This window comes from Cheilinus undulatus, linkage group 7 (genome assembly GCF_018320785.1).
Source record: "Cheilinus undulatus linkage group 7, ASM1832078v1, whole genome shotgun sequence".
NCBI lineage: Eukaryota > Metazoa > Chordata > Actinopteri > Labriformes > Labridae > Cheilinus > Cheilinus undulatus.
Window position 1 is genome coordinate 1,485,394 of NC_054871.1, and position 25,214 is coordinate 1,510,607.

At 41.4% G+C, this 25,214-nt stretch overlaps 1 protein-coding gene across 3 annotated transcripts in view; it reads right to left on the reverse strand.

Moving 5' to 3' along the window:
* frem1b (Fras1 related extracellular matrix 1b) overlaps window positions 1-25,214 on the reverse strand; it is a 77,608-nt gene that overhangs the window by 11,708 nt on the left and 40,686 nt on the right. For all 3 annotated transcript variants that reach the window (XM_041790536.1, XM_041790537.1, XM_041790539.1), the window contains 8 exons: window positions 24,171-24,315; window positions 20,215-20,356; window positions 18,854-19,058; window positions 12,157-12,421; window positions 4,709-5,129; window positions 745-946; window positions 516-660; window positions 1-31 (listed from right to left, as the gene is read on the reverse strand). The exon at window positions 1-31 is cut by the window's left edge and continues 99 nt beyond it. In XM_041790536.1, coding sequence (XP_041646470.1) covers window positions 1-31; window positions 516-660; window positions 745-946; window positions 4,709-5,129; window positions 12,157-12,421; window positions 18,854-19,058; window positions 20,215-20,356; window positions 24,171-24,315 — 1,556 coding nt within the window. The remainder of the gene's footprint in view (window positions 32-515; window positions 661-744; window positions 947-4,708; window positions 5,130-12,156; window positions 12,422-18,853; window positions 19,059-20,214; window positions 20,357-24,170; window positions 24,316-25,214) is intronic.

A 25,214-nucleotide genomic window follows, 5' to 3' on the forward strand; every position in this document is an offset into this window, starting at 1 on the left:
CAACTCGACCCTTGACCAGGACAGGTCCAGTCTGCAGGAGACACTCAGTAAGTTCAATATGACAGGCACCAGAAGAGGTCAAAAACCCAGATGTCTTGTAGTTGGCCTCCAGGCTCCGACCTGATCTATCCTTCCAGATTTATTTTACAATCAAAAAGCATCTTAATCCCCCTGCTGGAGTAACAGGGGGATGCTGGGGTGGAGGAGGGCTGAGAGCTAAAGAACAGTATTGCATGCCTGTTGGTTGTGAATCAGCAGGAGGAAAAGAATAAGAGACATGCAGCAGGTTTATGAAATGTTTGACAGCACTCACAAAAATATAGGTAAACAAACTTGATGCACGAACGAGAGTGGCTTTAAATGCTCCACCAGTGTAACGGTTTAATGTGTGACCATGTTAACTGGTGTTCAGCTTCTTCTAACATCCTGAAAGCAGCCTGACTAATCCAGGACCCTGCCACGATATCTACTGTTTTCTGTCTTTGTGCATCACCGTGGTCTTTCTACAAACCCACATCTCAGGCAGCGCCGTGTTCCCTGCCGGGTCGATGAGGCGAAACTCGAAGCTGTCGGCCGTCACCTCCATGTCAGCGGGGAGGACGAACACGACAGCACGCTGGTCCACGTCTCGCTGCGTGAAACGACCTTTAACATAGGCTCCTGGGAGAACAGTGAGAGTTGGATAAGAATAATCTATTCTCACACGAACATCCTGGATTAGTGGTGAGGTAAAACTCAGCTCACCTGTGACGGCGTTCTCCAGGTAGCCGAAGTGAGGCGGTCTGGTGATGGAGAACTCCAGCTCCTCTGTGGGGCTGTCAGGGTCCGAGGCCTGCAGGTGTTTGGAGGTGATGAAGACGCCGTAACGACCGCCACCCAGGTCTACCACGGTGCTTGGGCTCCTCTTGGTGGTCAGACCGGGAGGCGTCCGATCAACCTGCTGCACCTGAACATACCATGAAGCTTAAATTAGTTTGTCTGGTCTATTGAGATTTTAAAATCCTCCAATCCAGGAATGCAGAACTTGTTGGGTCATATTCAAAACGACTGGAGGCTGAAATTACTGCCAAAGGAGTTTCAATAAGTACTGAGTAAAGGGTCTGGATACTTATGTCAATGCGAAATTTATATTATATTAAAAATTTCTATTCTCAAAACCACAGATAATTTTAAATTCTTAAAGCTTTTGGAGGGTTATTTTACAATTTGATTAAAGTTTTTGCTTGAATTTTTTCCTATTTTATTCATGTGATTTTTCATGCCAAGATTAATTTACATTTCTGCAGAAAAACATAAAGAAAGAGCTGCTGATAAAGAAACAGAAAAACACAGAAATATAATAATAACAAAAACAAACAATGAACAAGCAGATTTCTCATTCTTCACAGCAGGAGAGGGTTCTAGATCTATTTCTGAGACAAAACTAGAAGGTGCAGTTCAGTGTTTCTCCACTGGATGTTGCTCTTGTCATGTGTTATAATCTGTTTCTCTTGTAGCTCAGAAATTCCAAGAATAAAGGAATACATGAAAGAAGACAAACTGATGCTGAAAAATAAAAATAATTAACCATTTATAAATCTCAAACATATGTTTGGACTGAAGGGTGGACTGATTGGATGTTGGAGGTCAAAGGTCATTATTTTATGCATCGATTTGACCCAAACCCCAAATACTAGGTCTGATTTCTACCAAAACTTCCACAGAATAACCGCCAAGCTCTTCTTCTTAAACCAACACTGGACTTTCACTGAGCAGCAGTTAAAAAGCTCATAGAGGTTAAAAAAAGCAACACATTTTTGAATAAAACTTAATTCAAAAAGTTAAATTTTCATATACTCCCAGTATCCCAAGACTTTTTTGTTTTCATCTTAATGATTAAGGCTTACAGCTCACAAAAAACAACACTCCACTATCCCAAAATATAACGATGTGAGGGAAAAGTCTTAGTTTTTGTCAGTTATTTCTTACACTCTGGTTCAGTTCACACAACAACCATGTGGAAGACTGCCGACCTGACTATAGTCCATGAAAATCGTTGTCATGACTTCACAAAGAGGTGAAAGGGAAGGCTGCTCTCAGAGTGCTGAAGGAATATTCAAGGAGGGTAAGCCACAGAAGGTCATTAATGAGAGGGTAAGCTGCTCTGATAGTGCTGTGTCACACTAATTTGAAGGAGGGTAAGCCCCAGTGGGTCATTAATGAGAGGGTAAGCTGCTCAGATAGGGCTCTGTCACAGCATATTGATGGTGGGTAAGCCACAGAAGGTCACTGCTGAAAGGCCAGGCTGTTCTCAGAAGCGGTATCGGAGCAGAGTCTTGGAAAGTTCACTCATGGTAAGAAAAGTAGACCAACCAACAGAGATGAGCTCAGCCTTCAGATGCCAGACAGCAGATTCCAGAACATAGGGGAGCTTTAAAAGGCCTGGACTGAACTTGGAGTGGATCAAGATCCACCACACAGACAGGTCCAGGTCCACAAGTGTGGTGTTCTTAGTGTGGATCCATTCCTGATCACAGTCCAATCAGTTCTTCTGTAGTCCATCTGGTCTTGGTGACGGGTTTATAGAACATCCCCTGGAGTAATTCTGGAGCTCTTTTAAACGTTGGAACCAGATTTTTATTTAGAAAATGCTTTTAAAGATGCTTCCACCATGTCAGTGTTTTACATTTGAGTCTGAAGCAGAAATGATCCGTTTCCTGTCTCTTCTTGTTTCATCAGAGACTAAAACCCTCTGTTGGACCTCCTCAGTGGTGAATGTGTTTGTGTCAAATATTCATGAAGATGTTCGAATACTCACACAGTTAAAACTACAGCCTTCCTCACAAACACAGCACCAAACACATCGTCCAATCACAGACAGACCTTGGTCTCTCAGAGCCCCGGGACGGTCGGCCCGGCCAGCGCGTTAGCCACCTGGCTGCATGGTTTGTGTTTCTGAGCAGGTAACATGTGACGGGAGGGAGCGTAGGGACGTCTCTGCTCACCTTCAAATATTTATCTGTGAGCGTCAGCCGTCCACATGAGAGGCAGACAACAACAACACGCCAGCAACGACTCCTCCCACCACCGCTTTGAGCGCAGCCTCTGAGGCTCTATTAATGGAATAACTCTGCTTTAAATCAGGGCCTGAGTTTGTAGTTTTAGGGCTCCTAGAGGAAGAAAAAGCTCTGAGATTAACCCTCCACAGTTCTCTAGCCTGCAGCAGGGAAACAGGCCGTCATGTCTGCAACATTATCACTGAACCAGCGGTTCTCAACAGGTGGGTTGGACCCAAAATTGGGTCATGGAGCTGTTTTCAGAGGAACGGGAAAGCATGCTTGGAAAAATATAGGGCTGAAAAGGAATGATGTACGGAAGCCCTAAGATGACATCTGTTATATTTTTTGTTTTACTCCATTTCTCTATAATAAATTAATGACTAAACTTTGGTTGTTTTCTCAACTTATTTTCTCCTTTTGAAGAAAAAAAATAATAAAAAAGATTTTTCAATATCTGTGGTAAACTACAATTTACTTGCAGCACAAAGTGAAATAAAACATCTGTATAGATGACTGGTAGAGATGAAATCTACAGGATTAAAAAAAGAAAAAGCTCAATATGGACTCTGTTCCCCACGCTTGTGCCGCTGGCTTAGTGTCAACCTTTGCCACTTTTAATCAATTTCCGCTGTTTTTAGCCCATTTTCACCACTTCTTTAAGCAACTTTTCGACCAATTTTGCCACTTTTAACCCACTTTGCCTCTTTTCATCAGTTTTCGCCACTTTCGTCCTGCTTCTTTGCAATTTTTCGCCCATTTCAGCTGCTTTTTCCATCAAATGCCACTTTTACCCCATTTTCCCACCTTTTAACAGTTCTTTTTGCCACTTTTCACTCATTTTTTGCCACTTTTGACCACCTGTAACTCAATTTTATGTGACTTCGCACCCATATTTGCCATTTTTTACCCAGTTTTCTCCATTGTATGCCTATTGTGCCCCTATGTCCCCATTTTTTGCCACATTTAACCCATTTCTGCTGCTTTTAGCATATTTTTTACCACTTCTTCAGTCACATTTTGACTATTTTTCCCTCTTTTATCCCACTTTTGCCCTTTTTCATGAGTTTCAGCCACTTTTTCTCTCTGTCAGTTTTCTTCTTCTCTGTGTATTTTTTCCTCAGGGTGTTTATTTCTGCACAGTTTCTCAGCATTTTCTCATTCTGCACGTTTTTCAGCATATTTCTCTCCGCACATTTACTTTCAGCTTGTTTTTCTGTCATTTTTATTCCCAGTCTGTATTTCTTTCCTGGCATGGTTTCTTTCAGTCCTTTTCTCTCAGCACCTTTTCCTCTCAGCACATTTTCTTTGCATGTTTTTTCGATTTTTCCCTCTTTGGTTTTTGCACGTTTCTGTCTTTTTTCTCTTGATGCATTTTCCTCTTAGCTGTGCATTTTTCTCCCTGCTCACTGTTTTCTCTAAACATGTTCATTTCCTCGTATTTTTTGTGCATTTTTCTCTTGGTTAGTTTTTGTCTTGGTGCTTATTTTGCTCTGTGCTTTTCTGTATTTGTTTTTCTTCTTGATGCACACTACTTCATTTTTCTGTGGCTGATTTTTCTCTCTGTGTGTCTTTATGAATTTTTTTGGCATCTTATTCTTGTCTCCGTCTTGTTTTCTCTTGTAGTTTTTTTTTCTTGCTGTTTTTCACTCAGCTTGCCGTGTTTTTCTCACCTGGATGTTAAAAACCGCCGGCTCCTCCCTCAGCTGTCCAAACTCCAGGTATCCTTTGTTGCTCCCGTCTGTCGGCAGGAAGTAAAACCTGTCGATCTCTGCGGGACTTCTCGCATCATGTCGGTACGCCACCTTCATCTCGTCCACGTCCGTCTGGGTGAATCTAAGCGGCGGTGACAGAGGGATGCCTCCCAGCAGTAGTTTACCGTAACGTGGCGGCTGTGTGATGATGAAGCTCAGGCTGGCGGTGGCGGTGTCGGGATCGGTCAGCTGCAGCTGCTCGGCTGTGACGGTCTGCGTGAAGCCGTCCTGCAGCTGCAGACCCGTGTTACGGTGGAGGGTCGGCGGGATGCGGTCCCCGTGCTCGATGGTGAAGTGGAGGGTACCGCTGCGGGACGAGTCGCCGTTTGTGACAACAAAACTGAGAGGAGAAAAAAACCATGACAGAAAGACAAACTTCTGTTAGAAATCCTTAAGTCCTTGGGTTTAAATCAGCAATTATTTATGGAACATAATTATAGAAATTAAATAAATCAAAGAAAATATCAACGCATCCATCCAGGACACTTTTTCCATTTTTCACAAGGAAATGTGAAAAGAAAACAAACAAAATTACAGATAAAAAGACATAAGAGGCAGATAAAGGCCTTAAACAAAATAATAGAAATGTCAAAGTACTAGGCCACTTTAGAGATGAAAACAATATTTTGTGAATAAAGAGGTTATATCATGAGAAAAAGCACATTACATTTAATAGAATAAAGGTTAAATAGTATAAGAAAAAGGAGAAAAGTGTGCTGTGGTCTGATTTCTTTGGAAGGAATTGATGGCCTTTAAATCCTCTGGGTTAAAGGGGAAAAGGAGCATCTAGTTCAGTGTTACTCAACCAAAGAGCCAAACTGTTGATAAATACCTTTGCAAGAGCCACAATCTAACTGGTGAAAAGTGGCAAAAAACAGCTTGAAGTAGCAAAAAAAAAAATTAGGTTAAAGGTGGGAAAAATGGTCAAAATGCAGCAAAGATGGGGAAAAAGGGCTAAAAATGGGGAGAAAAAGTGGAAAAGGGGTCAGAAAGTAGAAAATATGTGTGAGAAGTGACAAATAAATTCATTACAGGTGGCAAAAAATGGTCCAAAATTGGCATAAACGGGTCAAAAAATGAGTGAAAAGGGACTAAAATGGGAAAAGCAGTCAAGAGTGGCAAAAATGGGCAAAAAATAGGAAACAAGTGGTATTTAATGGCAAAAGGTAGCTAACCCCTTTGGAAAAAAAGGGGCAAAAATGGGATAAACGTGGCAAAAAGAAGTTTCAAGAATGCACAAAAAATATGAAAAAAAGGGGTATTTAATGGCAAAAGGTAGCTTATTTGGACAAAAAGTGGCATGAAAATTGTTTAAAAAGGGCAAAAATGGGATAAAAGTGGCAAAAATGGGAAAAAGTGGCAAAAAGAAGTTGCAAGAATGGGCAAAAAATATGAAAAAAGGGGTTTTTAACGGCAAAAAGTAGCTTATTTGGACAAAAAGTGGCATGAAAATGGTTTAAAAAAAGGGCAAATATGGGATAAAAGTGTCAAAAAGAAGTGTCAAAAATGGGCAAAAAATAGGAAATAGGGGTATTTATTGGCAAAAGGTAGCTTTAATGGGCAAAAAGTGTCAAAAATGGTGAAAAAGGGCAAAAATGGGATAAAAGTGGTAAAAATAGGGAAAAGGTGGCAAAAAGCAAGAAAAAACTCCTTCCTTGTGGCCCCAGCTTCACCTGTACTTTGGGGCAGTCAGCCAATGGCCCGTCAAGTACAAAGAGTTTTCTTCCTTCCTTCAACATCGTCTGGACAGGAATGCTGCATAAAACCCACCAGTATTCAAAGAAAGGCATGCAACTGCTCTCCTGCCTCACATGGACGATACAAGCTCTGTTCTCCCCCTAAAGCTTAATCTTGATACCACAAGACTTTTAACTTGCTGGAACCATGAAAGGCACACTGAAGGACCAACCTCTGCTTATTTTTGGACGTAGTTGGACACCAGACTCTTATCACACACAGAGTTCACAAGTAAGAGGCTCTGACCAGGGCAGAAACAGCTGTAGGGAGAGTTTCATGTACATTGACTGAAAGCTACATTTGATGTCCTGATGTCTCTGCTTATGTGTTGTTGATTTGCTTTGCTGTGTCCATTTATGTCCCGATCAGAATCAAAGCCTGTCCACTGGGTTTCTGTGTGATAAAGGGACCATACTGAGTTTTTCTAAATTCTTAAGTGAGCTTTTCTTTGTCCTCAGTCCCTAAAAAATAACTGAAATGCAAGTTTTGTACATGATGCTTTTTGCTACTGTGCGCTTTAACCCCCTCAAGGAAGAATGGGGGTCCCCTATCTCTGATGCCGTCTCTGAAGCCTTCAAGTCTTCAAAGGATGACATTGTCTTAAAAAGATGGCATCATCTTCAAAGGTTAATATCATCTTCAAAGGATGGCATCATCTTCAAATATTGACATTATCTTCAAAGGATGACATCATCTTCAAAGGATGGTGTCATCTTCAAAGGTTAACATCATCTTTAAAGGATGACATCGTTTTCAAAGGATGACATCGTTTTCAAAGGATGACATCAACATCAAAGGATGACATCAACTTCAAAGGATGACATCATCTTCAAAGGATGACATCATCTTCAAAGGATGATGTCATCTTCAAAGGATGACATCATCTTCAAAGGATGACATCATCTTCAAAGATTGACATCATCTTCAAAGGATGACATCATCTTCAAAAGATGACATCAACTTCAAAGGATGACATCATCTTCAAAGGTTGGCGTAATCTTTAAAGGATGACTTCGTTTTCAAAGGATGAAATCATCTTCAACTGATGGCATCATCATTCCCGATCTCTGATGCTGTTTTTTTTGGGGGGTCGTCACGGGCTGAAAAATTTGGGAACCCATCGTAAAGGGTACTGCCTAGGCAGGTAGTAGGGTTTGCTGGAGTCCCTGTTGTGCTGTGGATGTCCCAAGGTCCTGAAAACAGCTAGTGGAATCTGGCAGTTTATCGCCAGGGGTGAAAAGGCTGAGGCAAAAGAGATGCCGTCGATCTTGACCTTGACTTCCCTCACTTCCTCTCCGGCTCCGGGTGGTGGCACATCAGGCCTTGTGATAAATCTGTTGCACCCTACATGCCTAAAACTTGTAACATGAGTCTAAATTTAACAAGAATGGGAAAAAATCCACTTTTAACACTTCAACAGGGAATGTCTTCAGTCCTCAGTGTTGTTAGAATAAAAGGTAATGGAAAACAGTAGTAAACATGCTCTGTCCCATCTTTTTTGGAATATTTACAGGGATCAAATTCCAGTATATCAAAAGTGTATCAGTTTGAACATTAGTTAGTTTGTGTTTCGTATTGAGTTGATTTAAGGTTGAAATAGATTTGAAGATCACTGTTTTCTGTTTTATTCACATTTCACACAATGTCCCAACTAATTTGGAATTGGGGTTTGTGTATCTCTGGCTGTAAGGTTTGAAGATGGCCCAAATATTTGCAAACACTTTGTTCAAAATGCTGGCCTTTGTTATCTTTAGGTTTAACACTCAAACCAGAGTCCAGGTAGATCCCTGACCTTCTCAGGTACCCTGGTTTAACAATAATTGATCACATGATTGGTCATTAATCTCGTGACTATCTATAGAGGATTTCTGACAGTCACGATCATTCACCAAACAGGCTTTTCCATTCATAGCCTCATCAGATCATCACAGACAGAGCGGTGGGCCTGATAAATGCGCCTGTGTCTCTTGTTCCTCATTGCCAACACAATCTGCCTCTCAGCCCTGCAGCTGATAAACCGCCCCGGGCCTCAGCACACCGGCCGCCACGCTCACACACGAGCAGGGGAAGGTCCCGGTGTAACATCTGGCTCCGATGTCGGCCATATTTGCCCAGGGATGGCCGTCTGTGGCCACTACTCCATCCAGCGCTGTTGTTATTCTCCTAATAATGCCCATTTATCATCTGCTGTCATCGCAACACAACAAAAACCCAAATCAGAGCTGTGGAAAAGTAGTTTCCCCTTCCTGATTCCTTATTTTTTAAATATCTGTCACACTTAAATCCGTCAGATCAAACTATTTTTATTATTAGACAAAGATAACTTGGGTAGTACAAAAGCCAGTTTTTACGTGATGATTTCATTTATTAAAGTAAATAGCCGTCCAAACCTACCCAGCCGTAAGTGAAAGAGTCATTCCCCCCTTATTAAATCCTGAATTAACTGTGATTAACCAAATTTTCAGTAATGCTGAGTTCATTTTGACTATCCATACCCAGCCCTGATTACTGCCAGACCTGTTGGATCCAGAAACCCCTTAACTAGAACCTATCTGACAGTGAAGCAGGCTAAAAGATCCCCAACGTATCATGGAACCATCTGAAGAAATTCAAGAACAGAAAAGAAACAAAGTCACTGACATCTATCAGTCTGAAAGGATTACAGAGACATTTCTAAGGCTTTGGGACTCCAGACAACCATGCTGAGAACCATTATCCACCAATAGGGAAAACTGTGAACAGTGGTGAACTTTCCCAGGAGTGGCTGGCCTCCCAACATGACTCCAAGAGAACATGGACGACTCATCCAGGAGGTCCCAGAAGAACCCAGAGCCACATCTAAAGACCGGCAGGCCTCACTGACTCAGTTAAGGTCAGAGTTCATGATCCAACAATCAGAAAGAGACTGGGCAACAATGGCATCACGGGAGAGTTCAAAGGTCAAAACCACTGCTGAGCAAAAAGAACACAAAGGCTCATCTCACATTTGACTAAAAACATCCCGATGATCTCTAAGACTTCTGGGAAATATTCTGAGGACTGACCAGACAGAAGAGGAACTTTCTGGAACCGTAACCCTCCACAGTTTCACCCATTTTTAGAAAAAAAAATCAACTGTGGCCAACTATTTGGCAAAGAAGGGGAAAAAGCCCTCACAATGGAACATTCCATCATTTTCCTTTGATGATGTCATCCTTCAAGCCTTCAAGTCTTCAAAGGATGACATCATCTTCAAAGGATGATGTCATCTTCAAAGGATGGCGTCATCTTCAAAGGATGACATCTTCTTCAAAGGATGATGTCATCTTCAAAGGATGACATCTTCTTCAAAGGATGGCATCATCTTCAAAAGATGACATCATCTTCAAAGGATGGAGTCATCTTCTTCAAAGGATGGCGTCATCTTCAAAAGATGACATCATCTTCAAAGGATGGAGTCATCTTCTTCAAAGGATGGCGTCATCTTCAAAAGATGACATCATCTTCAAAGGATGACGTCATCTTCAAAGGATGACATCTTCTTCAAAGGATGGCATCATCTTCAAAAGATGACATCATCTTCAAAGGATGGAGTCATCTTCTTCAAAGGATGGCGTCATCTTCAAAAGATGACATCATCTTCAAAGGATGACGTCATCTTCAAAGGATGACATCTTCTTCAAAGGATGGCGTCATCTTCAAAAGATGACATCATCTTCAAAGGATGGAGTCATCTTCTTCAAAGGATGGCGTCATCTTCAAAAGATGACATCATCTTCAAAGGATGACATCATCTTCAAAGGATGACATCTTCTTCAAAGGATGGCATCATCTTCAAAAGATGACATCATCTTCAAAGGATGGCGTCATCTTCTTCAAAGGATGGCGTCATCTTCAAAAGATGACATCATCTTCAAAGGATGACATCATCTTCAAAGGATGGTGTCATCTTCAAAGGATGATGTCATCTTCAAAGGATGACGTCATCTTCAAAGGATGACATCATTTTCAAAAGATGACATTCCATCGTACCAACAGTCAGACATGGTGGTGGTTGTGTGATGGTCTGGACCAGGACCTGGACCACTAGAACCATGAATTCTGCTCTCAAGCAGGAAATCCTGAAGGAGAATGTCCGTCCATCAGTTCATGACATCAAGATCAAGACCACATGGGTTATGGAGCAGAACAATGATCTCAAACACACCAGCAAGTCCACCTCTGAATGGACTAAAGACTAAATGAAGGTTCTGGAGTGGTCTAGCCAGAGTCTGGACTTAGATCTGACTGAGATGCTGTGGCATGACCTTAAACAGGCCATTCATGCTGGAAAACCCTCCAATGTGGCTGAATGACAACAATCCTGCAAAGAAGAATGGGACAACATTCCTCCACAGTTATCACAAACACCTAGTTATTAGGTTTAGGGGTTGAAGACTTTTTTACATAAGCCAGGCAGGTTTGGATGGATTTACTCTTAATAAATGAAATCAACATTTAAAAATGGACTTTTGTATCTGCTCTGGTTATCTTTGTCTACTATTAAAATAAGATCCATGATCCAAGATCCATGTTCATTTAAACCATAGTTTAACTCTTATATCCTTAAAGTTTTTTTATCTGAATGCATTTCTAGGGACATTATCTACTAAAATAAAGGAGAAGGCAATAATAGTCTTCTAGAGAAACTTCTAGTCCTTTCAGAAAAAGTTCCTGGGACGGCCCGTCTACTCTAAGCTTCTATTTCTGTCCGTCCTCGTTCCATCCTCCTCTGGACTCTTGGCTGCGATCTGGTCGCTCCTCATCGAGCCAGATAACCAGCCGGTCGGGGCAGCAGAGGTCTGGGTGACAAACCCGGGGTCTGCACCGCCTCCCCCTTCTCCTCCCTCCTCTTAAAAAACTCTGCTGCTGCCAATTTGGCTGAAAAGCAGATAAACATACCGCAGCCTCTCGTCTCCTGACGCCTCTCATCGGCCAAATGTTGTGTGTGATACTTTTTAGTGCACAAACGTCCCCGTCTCACATTCAGAGGCTGATTATTTGCCATTTATTCTCCTGATGTGTGCAGAATTTCATGCTGTGATGCAAAACAGCTTCATGACGCTGAGCTGGCCAAAGAAGAGCACAGCTGCTAAACACCAGCATGCAGCTGCTGTTTGGTTTGGAGCACGTATTTAATTTCATCTTTAAATACATGTTGGTTGTTTATTTACTGTATTTTTCCTCTTTTTCTGCAGACGTCTGCTCTGTGGTGGATCAGCTCTGTCTGTGCCAGAGTAGCGCCTACAGTCATCAGCGTATTCTTTGCATCTTTTTCCTTAAATTTGAGCTTCAAATGGCGACCGCAGATCAATGCATCTTGGAGAATCTGCTAAGCATACAAACATATCTCCACCTACTGAGCCTATCCAAAAAATGAATATATGCATTTAGCTAGAATTGATTACAAAGCCTGTAATTTGTAAATACTTAAGAAAAGACAGAAAATGTGTGGATGAGAGAGAGGATCACATTCAGAAAAACTTTGGCCAAAACTCTCCGTTTTCTTTTACCAGTGAGCTCTTCAGATTTTAAAGATTATCTTAGTATGATCCAGCTGCAGGACGGTGATTCAACCTTGACCTCCATGTGTTGTGCCCGTGTTTTCTCACCTAAAGGTGTCCATCTCGGCGTCGTGGCTGTTGTCGTGGGTGTAACACACCCGATGTGCGGCCACGTCCATCTGTGTGAAGGAGAGCAGCGGGACGCCGGGCTGATGGACGGCGTGGACGAGGCCATGTCTAGGCGGGACAGACACGGTGTAGACCAGCTCCTCAGGACGATCTGAAGAGTCTGACGCCAGCAGGATGTCGGTGCTGAGGACGACTCGCTGACCCTCCAGTAGATGCACGGCCTTGGTCAGCAGCACCAAGTCACCTGGAGGCAGAGAGGGGGGAGACAGGCTTCTGATTTCTGAGTGTAGCAGAGGTCATGAGTCTTCATTTGTTTATTACTTTGGCTGGGTAATGTGCTGGGCCCTGCAGACCCCGTCAGTACAGCCTGTGTGGGCCATCTCCAGGTGATTCAACATGTTAATTTATAAGGTGGTGCACCACCAACGCACCAAACTGATGCAGAGACTCATGGCAGCCATCATGCATTTCATGTATGTGTAATTAAAAACAAGCACAGTCGTGTGCAGAGGTTTAAGGCATGTAAGGATTCATTAGAGGGCCTGATGTGCCTCGACCTGGTTTTAGGGCCTTTTCATCCCCAGTGATACGCTCACAGACCGCCGGCAGTTTCTGGGACATATATGGCTTCACTAAACACCCCTCTGAAACCGCTGACTCAGCTGTTCACTCTTTTTGCCCTCTCTGCTGCTTTTTACCATTCTTTGTCATTTGTTGCCAGTTTTTGTGCATTCAACCCATTTTAGCACCTTTTTGTCACATTTTCTACCACTTTTATCTCATCTTGCCCATTTTCACCTATTTCTGACACTTTTTTTAACCACTTTTTTCCCATATTTGCAATTTTTGCCCACCTTTCTGACTTTTTGGCCAATTTTTTAACCACTTGAAACCCTTTTATGCCCGTTTCTGCAACGTCTTTTCGCAACTTTTTGTGTACTCAAGTCACATTGTCTACTTTTGCCACTTTTTTAAAAACTTTTTTTGACACTTTTGTTTTGTTTTTGGCTTTTTTTTTTTTTTTACCCATTTCTGTCACTTTTTGTTTTACCACTTTAAACTCTTTATGCCTATTTCTGCAACATCTTTTTCAGCTGCTTTTTGTCCAGTTTTTGCTGCATTTAACTCCCTTTTGAGTTAAAAGTACATCTTCAAAAACTTCAATTTTCTTTCATCGATTTTGGTCACTTTTTCAAACCAATTCATGACATTTGTTGCACATTTTTGCAACTTTATTACCCATTTTCCAACTTTTAACCTGTATTTGTATTGTTTTTTGCTCTTTTTACCACTTCTTTTTACAATGTTCCCCAATAATTGTCACTTTTTTGCCTTTTTTTTAACCCATTTATGCAATTTTCTATAGTTTTTTAACCCATTCTTGCCACTTTTACCTATTTTCTTTCCCCCTTTTTTCAACAATTCTTCAATAATTAACGTCATTTCCCCAAGAGTCTCAGTTTCTCCGATTTTATTTTCTGGCATCCTGAAATTTGTGTTTATCATGGCCTAGCGCAGTGTTACTCAACCAAAGAGCCAAATTGTTAAAATATACCTTTGCAAGAGCCACAATCTAAGCAGTAAAATGAGGCAAAAATGGCTTAAAGTAGCAATAAAAATAAGTTATAGGTAGCAAAAATGGTCCAAAGGTGTCATAAAAATGGCATAAAAATGAGAGAAAAGTGACTAAAATAAGCTAAAGCACTCAAGAGTGGCAAAATAAGGCGAAAAAATTAAAAATAGGAAACAAGTGGTATTTAATGGCAAAAGGTAGCTTAAATGGGCAAAAAATGGTGAAAAGGGGCAAAAATGGGATAAAAGTGGCTAAAAGAAGTTGCAAAAATTGGCAAAAAAAAGAGGAAACAAGTGATATTTAACCCTTTAAAGCCTGAAAAAATAAATTCTAATTTTTTGGAACTGAAGTGTTTATTTCACTTTCAACTGAAATCCAAAAATTTTCAAATTTCCATAAAATTTAACATATATATTTTTTTGTATCTCATTTGATCAGTTAGGTGTTTTTGGTGACTGATAATCCACTTGAGGGCATTTTTATCATTTTTCAGATTGTATTCAGAAGTTGTTTTTTTTTAGTAATTTATGATTATATTGATTAGATAGAGGTAACATAAAAGGCTTTAAGGGGTTAATGCCAAACGGTAGCTAAAATAGGTGAAAAGTGTTGAAAACGTGGCAAAAAAAAACCCAAACAATGGGACAAAAGTAACAAAAATGGGGAAAGAAGTGTCACAAGAATTGGCGAAAATGGGCAAAAAAGGGAAAAGAGTGGTATTTAATGGCAAAAGGTAGCTTATCGAATGGATGTGCCATAATTTTCTTCAGTTAAACAGAGAAAAAACTGAGGTAGTTGTTTTTGGACCCAAAGAGGAATCCCTTAAAACCAGCATGCAGCTCCAGTCACTTCAGTTAAAAACCTCAGACCAGGCCAGAAATCTGGGTGTTGTCATGGATTCAGACCTGAATTTTAAAAACCACATAAAAACAATTACAAAGTCAGCGAATTATCACCTCAAGAATATTTCTAGGATTAAAGGACTAATGTCACAGCAGGACCTTGAAAAACTGGTCCATGCCTTTATCTTTAGTCGAGTTGACTACTGGAACAGGATCTTCACTGGTCTGCCTAAAAAGTCCATCAGACAGCTGCAGCTGATCCAGAACGCTGCTGCTCGAGTCCTCACTAAGACCAAGAGAGTGGACCACATCAGTCCTGGTCTGAGGTCTCTACACTGGCTCCCTGTCTCTCAGAGAACAGACTTTAAGATCCTCCTGTTAGCTTATAAAGCACTGAATGGTTTAGGTCCAAAATACATCAGAGACCTTCTAGTCCAGCATGAACCATCCAGACCGCTCAGGTGGTCTGGTGCAGGTCTGCTCTGTGTCCCTAAAGTCAGAACCAAACATGGAGAATCAGCGTTCAGTTTCTATGCTCCGTATATCTGGAACAAACTCCCAGAAAACATCAGGTCTGCTGAGAGTCTGCAGAGCCACACCTGTTCACTGCTGCCTTTGACTAAAAACTACCTTTCAAATTTTTTATTTTCACTCGAACTCTGCACTGTAACTTTTATTTTAATATGTGTGTTTTTATCTGTCTTGGGTTTTATTTCACTTTTTTTTTTTTTTTTAGTATAGTAGAGTTAAGAGCCTGAGTGCTCCAATAAGGGTTGCCAAGATCTGCCAGAACAATAGCACGCTTGTTCTGGAAATATAATCTGATGTAATAATCCAGGGGATTGTCCCAGGGGTTGTATGCCATGTATATGTGAAGCTCTAGAAGTTGTCCTGCTGGGTTTTCTAAAGTGGGGTTGCCCACACGTGTCTCTCTCACTCTCTTCTTTCTCACTTCTTCCCTGTCTACGTGTGGTTATCTTATAGAAAAATCAAGGTTCGGGGACAGAATCACTTTTTGTCAAAGTGTCACTCATCTGTATGTCATAAAATAATTCTGGCCAGAAATGTGAAACATTGTTTTTTATCTTTTGTGGGTCTGATTTGTTGTTTTTAATCACCTTTTACATGATTCATTAAAATGTTTTCACTGTGTTTCTTTTTCTCTTTATCATTGTATTTTAATGTCCTGTGTGAAGCGCTTTGAATTGCCTTGTTGCTGAAATGTGCTATACAAATAAACTTGCCTTACCTTGCCTAATCGGATGAAAAGTGGCAAAAAATGGTGATAAAGGGCTAAAACGGTATAAATGGGACGATTAAGTTTGACAATTAAAGCCATCTGTATAAGTCTGAGAAACAAACTGATTAATGCGATTAACTTCTGAGGTCAAAATTTCCCTTTTCTAAGGTTTTCTGGGACACACGTTGAGTGTCACTGGTGCTGAAGTCTGGCATCATTTTCCTCATAGTTCAGTGCGTCCACACCGACAACATCACTAATAAAAAGGAAATTCTGATTAAATATTAGTGGGTTGACATTCTGAGAAAGGCTTTATTGTACTACAGCATAAATAAATGAAATTCATGTTTTGCGGTTTTTATTCAGGTCAAATATAAAATATGGTTTTCACAGTGGACCAGGATTTTGCTGACCTCTATGGACCCCCAGTTTGGCTGTGCCCCAGCGGCCTTGCCTTCAGCAACATGTGAACCAGAATCCAGGCCCAGGAAAGCAGCAGAGCCAGTAATCCTGAGACGGTGATGTTTCTAAGTCAGAGAGCAGGACCGTATTTTCTCATGTTGAAGCAGAAAGCTTAAACTGAAACAAACTCAGAACAGACGCCACTAAAGAAGAAAAAACATCACAGCTTATATTTTCGGAGTGCTGTTGGAGGAGGAGGCGTGGGAGCACCCAGAGGAGACGGACCAACGCCCCTCCACAGCTGCTCCCCTCCCTCCGTTAATTATTCAGCGGCTGAGGAGGCCGTCGCTTTCTCACCTCGGCTCCTGCAGGATCAGAGGGCCCGGAGCCAGAAGGGCCGAGGCCTCTCTGGCCGTGTTCAGCCGACTGGTAAAGCTGGCACGGAGAGGGAGGGGCGATCAATAATACATGAACCTGGACGGAGAGCGGCCGCAGAGACCGCAGAGAGGGAGCACGGAGGGCTGACGTGTGTGACGGTGAACAGTCAGAGTGTGTTTGTGTGTTAACAGCCTGCTTTTGGTGACTGTCCAATAAAAACTCCAACTTTAGAGTCTGGTTTTATCTTTTCCTGTCAGGTTGTACTCATGGTGGCTCCAAAAGGAAGCTGGCCTGGAGGAGAGAATCATGACACATCCTTTCACTGGATCCCAGGATCCTGGTTTTTTAAAACCTAAAAATGATTTTGGATCTTACTAACTAATTCGTTATAAAAATGTTTAGGGATTATTTTCAGGTCTCTCCAGAGATGCTGGATAGCGTTCAGGTCAGGGCTCTGGCTGGGCCCCTCTAGGACATCCACAGAGTCCTCCCTGAACCAGTCCTGTGTAGTCCTGGCTGGTCTTAGGGTCATTGTCATGTTGGAAGGGGAACCTTCAGCCCAGTCTGAGGGCTAAAGTCTCTGTGCGTTTCAGCTTTCCCTGAGCAGTCTCCCAGTCCCTGCTGCTGAGAAACACCCCCACAGCATGATGCTGCCACCTCCATGTTTCACTGTTGGGATGGTGTTGATCAGGTGATCAGCAGTGCCTGGTTTCCTCCAGACGTAACATTTAGATCTGAGGCTGAAAAGTTCAATCTTGCTTCCATCAGACCAGAGAATCTGGTTTCTCAGAGTCCTTCAGGGGCTTTTTCACTGAGGAGAGGGAACCCAGATCTGTGCCTGACAACAATCCTGTCTGCAGCTTCTCTGACCTTTGACCCTTGGTTTCTGCTCTGATATCATTGTCAGCTGTGAGACCTTCTATAGAGAGGTGTGAGCTTTTAAAGTCGTGTCCAATCAGGTGAATTTAGCACAGGTGGACTCCAGTCAAAGTGTAGAAACATCTCAGCAGAGACACGGAGGAACCTGAGCTACATTAGGGGTGTTGGAAAGAGGCTGAATACTGACGTCAGTGTGATATTTCATCTCTGGAGAGACCTGAAAGTTCTCATCCACCAATGGTCTCCATCTAACCTCAATGAGCTTGAGAAGATTTACCAAGAAGAATGGCATAAAATCCCATTGCTAGGACATCCTGTCACTAGGAATCATGCCTCAGTATTGCACTGCTTCATATTGTATCATTGTGTTATATCAAATGTGCCATGTGGCATTAATCATATTTTATTGTATTGCATCCTTCAGTTTCATAGTATACTGTATCATACTGCATCACTTGGACTACATGGCACACTATGGTTACGTACGTACGTTAGTCCAGTGTTACTCAATGCATGGCTCTCTGGGATGATCTGTCAACCTCTATTTTTGTCTGTAAATTTCCATCACCCTGATCTGCAATTGTTTGCTACGTTCCTTCAATTTTTAATGCTTTTGGCCCATTTTTGACACTTTCAGCCAGCTTTTTGCATTTTTTGCCCCTTTGTAGCCTTCTTTTTGCCTCTTTCTGCCCTTTTGCAATAAAAATGTCACTGATTTCCCACTTTGCCACCCTTTGATGCTTTATTCCCATTTTTGCCACCTTTTTGCTAATTTTTGCCCATTGAAGTCAATTTTTTGCCCTTTTTTGCCACTTTTGGCCCATTTTACCCACTGTTTTTTGTAATTTTTAACCCATTTTTGCCACATCTTTTTGTCTCTATTAGCCCATTTTTGACACTTTTTTCCTGCTTTCTGCATTTTTTTGCCCATTTTTGCCTGTTTTTGCCACTTTTAGCCCATTTTTGCCACCTTTAAATTATTTTTGGTCACCTCCCACCTAATTTTGCCACTTTTCACCACTTAGATTGTGGCTCTTGCAAATTTATTTTTCAGCAGTTTAGTTCCTTGGTTGAGTACTACTGTTTTAGACAGTATTGTTTTGTACGGACTGCGTTGTTTATCATGGCATTGTATGGAGTATCTACGTATCACATCATAATGAACTGCATCCCTTCAAACTGCATTGTTTCATATTGCATAGCATTCTATCACTATGCATCAAATCTCTTTTCTATTGTATTGTTAATTTCACTTCATCATATTATTTGTATCGTTTCATTTCACATCCCTTCGTATCATATTGCCTTGCACTGCGTCTTACCATCTCACTTGTACTGTGGGTTCTGCGCCTCTCATCCTACCTTTCTGCACGGTGTGAACAGAGATGTAGAAGCTTTGCACCGGGCTCTCGTTCTCCAGGTCGCTGAGGGTGAAGCGGAAGCTGTCGTGACCTTTGAATCCAGCGGCGTTGGTAGCAGCGGTGTGAGCGTACCACAGACGGTTCATCTCCACGTCGTCCTGAGTGAAGTTCTGACCGGCCGACAGCTCCATCCAGCCGGACTCTGTCTGTGGATCGAACGGGAACAACAGCGGAGATAGAAGGGTTAACATGAAAACAGCTCAGACGCTCTAAGAGGGAAACTGGTAGGAAGCAAAACCAAGGTTTGAAAAAACACCATAGAGATTATCGTGATTACTAAGTAACCCGGGGGCTTTCTGAAAAAACTGAACAGAATTTCAGCTCTTACAGAAACCTTCATGATATATATAACCTAAAATAAAGTGGCAGCATCAGGCAGATCAACATTCATTCCTGTTTCATGGTGACATTTGGTCTAAGAGCTAAGAAGAGGACTGAAACTCATGTCAAAATGGTTAAAAAAAATCATTTCCCAGCAAATGTTGATTAAAACTAAAAACATTTTAGCCTAGTTTAAGTCAACAAAAACTCACAACATTTTAGTTTTAGTCGACGAAAACTCAAAACACTTTAGTCTAGTTTTAGTTGACTTAAACTACATTACATTTTATTCTAGTTTTAGTCATCTTGATGAAAACTAAACTTAGTTTTTGTCAGTGTTAGTCATCACAGATCTATTTTTGTTAATCTTAGTCTAGTTTTTGTCATGTAAAAAAGACTGTCGACAAACATTTTCAGTCAGAGTTTTAGCTGATGAACACTCATCTAAATATACGGCACTACATCTTTTTGATAAAATAACAAATTAATTTCATAAACTAATCCATCAGTGTTAAAACGCTCTGCAGTAAGCTGCTGGTATTTAACTTGATCTAACCTCCTTTAACTCCTGAAAAGGTCAAATTTATTCTGAAAAACAAATAAAAAAGTATGAAAAAGTACACCAGGAAATCTTTCCCGCTTTTTTGTTTCCCCACATTTATCTAAAAACTCACCTAAATGTTGCATTTGATTTTAAATCAGAAGTTACTTTGAATTTTTAATGTTAGTTTTTCCTTTCGGAGAAAAAATACTAAATATTCCAAACCACATGAACACAGCATTGTTTTTATTTTGCTTTAAATTTTATTTAATCAGCCAACTCTTTATAAATAGTCAATCATGTTTTCAGTTTGATTTAATGTGAAGGATATTTGGCTTTAAATTCCTAAAACATCAGACATTATTTTGAGCTTTTTTTAAACTCCTATAAACCAAAAACAGCATATCCACAGACTTCATCCCAGCATGTCGTTCTCTCACCTTGAGTGTCAGTTTCCCAAAGCGAGGAGCGGCGCTGATGAAGTAGAACACCTGGTCCGGGGGCGTGTCCAGGTCCTCGGTTTCCAGAACCACACTGGAGATCACCCTACGATCACCTGAGTCCACCTGCAGGCCGGCGTTCCTGAAAGACACGAAGAAAAGCAGAGTTATAAGAGGCTTTGTGTCTGAGCTCTAACATATCTAAAAACTTAATTTATGAAAAAAATAAATCAATATTTACAGTCATCTACACAGGTACAGGATAGTGCTGGTATGCTTGATTTTATTTTTTTTATTTTTTGTATTCCTCCAAAAGTTATCTCTACAAAGCATGGGAAAAAATGCCTGGAAAGTGTTTTAAAACATTGATATTTGAAATTCCTTAAAATGGAAAGTTTTACCTCATAAATTTTTCATTGCAAATAACATTAATCAGTTTGTTTCCCACGCTTACACAGTCGGCTTTAGTTGTAAAACTAAACTGTCCACCTCTATTTTTGTCTGTATATTTCCATTGCCCTTATTTGCAATTTTTTGCTACTTTAATTCCAATTTTTCTGCTTTCAGCCCATTTTTGACACTTTTATCCTGCTTTTTGCAGTAAAATGGCACTTTTCACCCATTTCCCCACTGATTTTTGCCCATTTTAGGCCCTTGTCACTCATTTTTCACCACTTTTTTTGCCACTTTTTGACCATGTTTGCCACCTGTAACTCATTTTTTGCCATTCCTCACCTATTTTTGTAACTTTCTGCCCTTTTTTTGCCACTTTTCTCTCAGTGTTTGCCACTTTAAGCCCATTTTTGCCACTTCTTTTTGTCACTTTTCACCAATTTTGACACTTTTATCCTGCTTGTTGCACTTTTTCACCCCTTTTTGACACTTCTTGGCCACTTAAGCTGCCCTTTTCAATTAAATGCCACATTTTCCACAGCCTTTTTTTCTGATTTTTGCCCCTTTTAGTCATTTTTCACTCTTTTTTTTGCCACACTTTTGCTACTTTTTGTCCATTTTTGCCACCTTTAACTCATTTTAACTGCCACTTTTCACCACTTAGATTTTTGGGACCAAGACAGGCCTCATACAGATCTCATCTGGGTGTAAATCTTTTCAAACCACTTTTTTGTCTTTCTCATCCTACAGTAGGCAGTAGTAATGTGATTTTTATACTGCTACTGTAGGAGCTGAAACCTCCTTGATCTTGGATCTCAAATATGAAAAGTGTTGGAGTTCTACAATTCCAGCTAAGGGTGCCTGCTGTGGAATAACGGCCAACGAGAGCGAGCACACTGGGAAGTGTCACCAACAGGATGTTCATACTTGAAAAACACCATTTATCCAAATTTCAGCTGTATTCTTCCCTTGTTTTCAGTGCCAGGACAGAGCTGATGGTCCTCCATGTTTCTCTGAGATCTCATGTCTGTGGATTTGTTTCTGCAGAATTCTGCTGAATCATCTCATACTGACTTCCCCAAACTTTAACAAGCTTGACTGGTTAAATTTTTGAAACTTTGGGCTGCAGTGTCTCTCTATGGTGGGGGGTCCTGGAGCCAGACTGGTTGTAAATCACCGATCCTGATCCTGCAGAAACTCAGACACAAACAGGAGGAAGTTTGTGTGAGAGCAGCTTTTCCATTGGGATGATGTGGGTCTGGGGGTGGTGTTTGTGTTGGTGTGTATGGGGGGGTGGGGTAAACATCAGAAACCGTCTGGCTGCTTCCTCACTTGGAAGTAAAATCCGCTCAGGACAGGAGCTGCCACGTCCATCCTGCAGGAATGCAAAAACAAGGAGGCCGGCATCTGCCAAGTCTGAGCGTTACTTCTGCCTCGCCGGCCTTTACAGCACCAGCTCGGCCCGTGCCAACACACCCACCATCCCGCCCACGCAAGCACACCAACCGCCCATCCCAGGACTGGCTTCAAACCCCCCCAGACCCATTCAAGGATGCAAATTCCCAATCAGTCAAATGAAAATATTATGGGTGGGGGTGGAGGAGGAGAGGGTCACAGATAAACACCCACTCATGCAAAGGGACCTGCCACATGTGCACACGCAGGTTCTCCTCCCCCTCCTCTCCTTAATGACCCCCCTGACCTCCCCCACTCCTGCTGAGCGGCTCGGTGCTGCAGACTCCAAGGCACAAAAACAAACACCAAGCGTGAAGTTTGGGGCCATTTTCTGAAAGTCTGGTTTTACACAGAGAAAAACTTGCAGATTTCCTTTAAATGGTAAAAACCTGAAAAGTGCTTTTACATGGGTTTGTGAGTTTAGTGTTTAGAAATGTCCAGGTAATAAAGACAATATTAAATATATCTTCTTTGAAATAGATAGAGATAAAAAAGCTAAAATTCATTTAAAAAGCTACAGGATGTTTTCATGACAGTTTCAAAAAAGCTAAAATCCATTAAAGACTCAAAGAACAGTTTAAAAGGAAATTTTAAAAATTAGAAATGTTGTTCTTTATCAGAATAAATACTTCTATGAGAGGGGAACAGTTAGGACTTAAAAAACACACAGACAGTGCTAGGTAGAGGTATTTACCCCCTTTCTGATGTTTGCCCCATTTAAATATTTCAGATCATCAGACTAATTTTAATTTGAGACAAAAATAACCTGAGTAAATACAAAAGTCAGTTTTTAGATTATGAAATCATCTACTAAAGGAAAAAATCCATCCAAACCTTCCTGGCCCTATATGAAAAAGTCCCTGCCAACTAAACCTAATAACTGGGTGTTTGTGATAACTGTGGAGGAATGTTGTCCCATTCTTCTCTGCAGAAGTGTATTTCAGCCTCATTGGAGGGTTTTCCAGCATTAACGGCCTGGTTAAGGTCAAACCACAGCAAGTCCAGACTTGGACTAGACCACTCCAGAACCTTCATTTAGTCTTCAGTCCATTCAGAGGTGGACTTGCTGGTGTGTTTGACATCATGGTCCTGCTCCATAACCCAAGTGGTCTTGATCTTGAGGTCATGAACTGATGGTCGGACATTCTCCTTCAAGATTTCCTGCTAGAGAGCAGAACTCATGGTTCTAGTGGTCCAGGTCCTGGTCCAGACCATCACACTACTACCACCATGTCTGACTGCTGGTCTGATGGATTGTCATCCTTTGAAGATGATGTCATCCTTTGAATATAATGCCATCCTTTGAATGTGATGTCATCCTTTGAAGATGATGTCATCCTTTGAATATAATGCCATCCTTTGAATGTGATGTCATCCTTTGAAGATGACGTCAGCCTTTGAAGATGATGTCATCCTTTGAATGTGATGTCATCCTTTGAAGATGACGTCAGCCTTTGAAGATGATGTCATCCTTTGAAGATGATGTCATCCTTTGAATATAATGCCATCCTTTGAAGATGATGCCATCCTTTGAAGATGATGTCATCCTTTGAAGATGATGTCAGCCTTTGAATATGATGCCATCCTTTGAAGATAACGTCAGCCTTTGAATATGATGTCATCCTTTGAATGTGATGTCATCCTTTGAAGATGATGTCATCCTTTGAATATAATGCCATCCTTTGAATGTGATGTCATCCTTTGAAGATGATGTCATCCTTTGAATATAATGCCATCCTTTGAAGATGATGCCATCCTTTGATGATGATGTCATCCTTTGAAGATGATGTCATTGTTGAAGCCTATTAAATAGTCAACGGCAGAATGTTTGTAATACTGAGGATGTTGGGGCTTTTTCTCTCCATTTTGTCCAATTAGCAGGCCATAATTGGCAACTAAAGAAAAAGTGGGTGTAATTGGCTCTCTCTTCACCAGTTCCATCCACTCATATTTGATTGAAAGTTAAAACTTTTTCATCTTTGATGAAGCCTTTACATTCTGACCATGACTGTTAACTTCACCCAGTTTCAGTTAAGGAGAATTCTGGAAGCTAAATCCTGGTATGGGCTCTCCTCTATGTCTGCGTGTGTGTGCGTTTATGTGTGTACTTGATCAGCCGGGGCTTCTCGTCGTTCACCGGCAGCACGGTGACCTGAGCCGTCCCCCGCACCGTGTGGACGCCATCTGTCAGACTCAGAGCCAAGGCGTCCTTCAGGGTTTCTGTGTCGTCGTGCATGTACACGATCTTCATGCCTGCAGAGAGGAGGAAAAGGGGGAGACAGGTGAAGGGGAGAACAGGGAGGAAGAGGAGGAGCAGCACGGGGAAGGGAAGATGAAGGTGCAGAATAAGTTATCAGGATTAATATACCACAAACGGTCAAAAACAGAAATATAAGAGAAATGTACAAAGAAACATTTGCATTCATATAGGTCATTCAGAAGGATTCAGACCGCCATCACTTTTTTTGTCCTGTTCTGTTTCATCCTGATGCTATGGTCGTTTAAATTCATTATTATTCTCTTTAATCTACACAGTACCCCACCATGACAAAGTGACAACAGAAGTTTTGATGTTTTGCAAATGTTATTAAAAAGAAAAACTGAAAAATCACACTGACATCAGTATTCAGAGCTTGTAAACAGCTCTGTAAATGTAGCTAAGGCTCCTCCATGTCTCTGCTGAGATGTTTCTACACCTTGACTGGAGACCACCTGTGCTAAATTAACCTGATTGGACATGATGCGAAAAGCTCCCACCTCTCTATAGAAGGCCTCACAGCTGACAATGATATCAGAGCAGAAACCAAGCCGTGAGGTCAAAGGTCAGAGGAGACAGGATTGTTGACAGGTACAGATCTGAGGAAGGCTACAGAACCATTTCTGCTGCTCTGAAAGTTCTCATGAGGACAGTGGCCTCCAGAATTCTCACATGAAGAAGTTTGGACCAACCAGGACTCTTCTAGAGCTGGTCACCATCGGGGGAGAAGGACCTTAGTGAGAGAGGAGACCAAGGACCTGATGGCCCCTCTGACTGAGCTCCAGAGATCCTGGAGGAGATGGGACAAAGTTCTCCACTGATCTGGGCTTGATGGAGGAGAGGAGAGATGTAGAAGATTTCCTATTTTTTGCCCATTTTTTTTGCCCATTTTTCC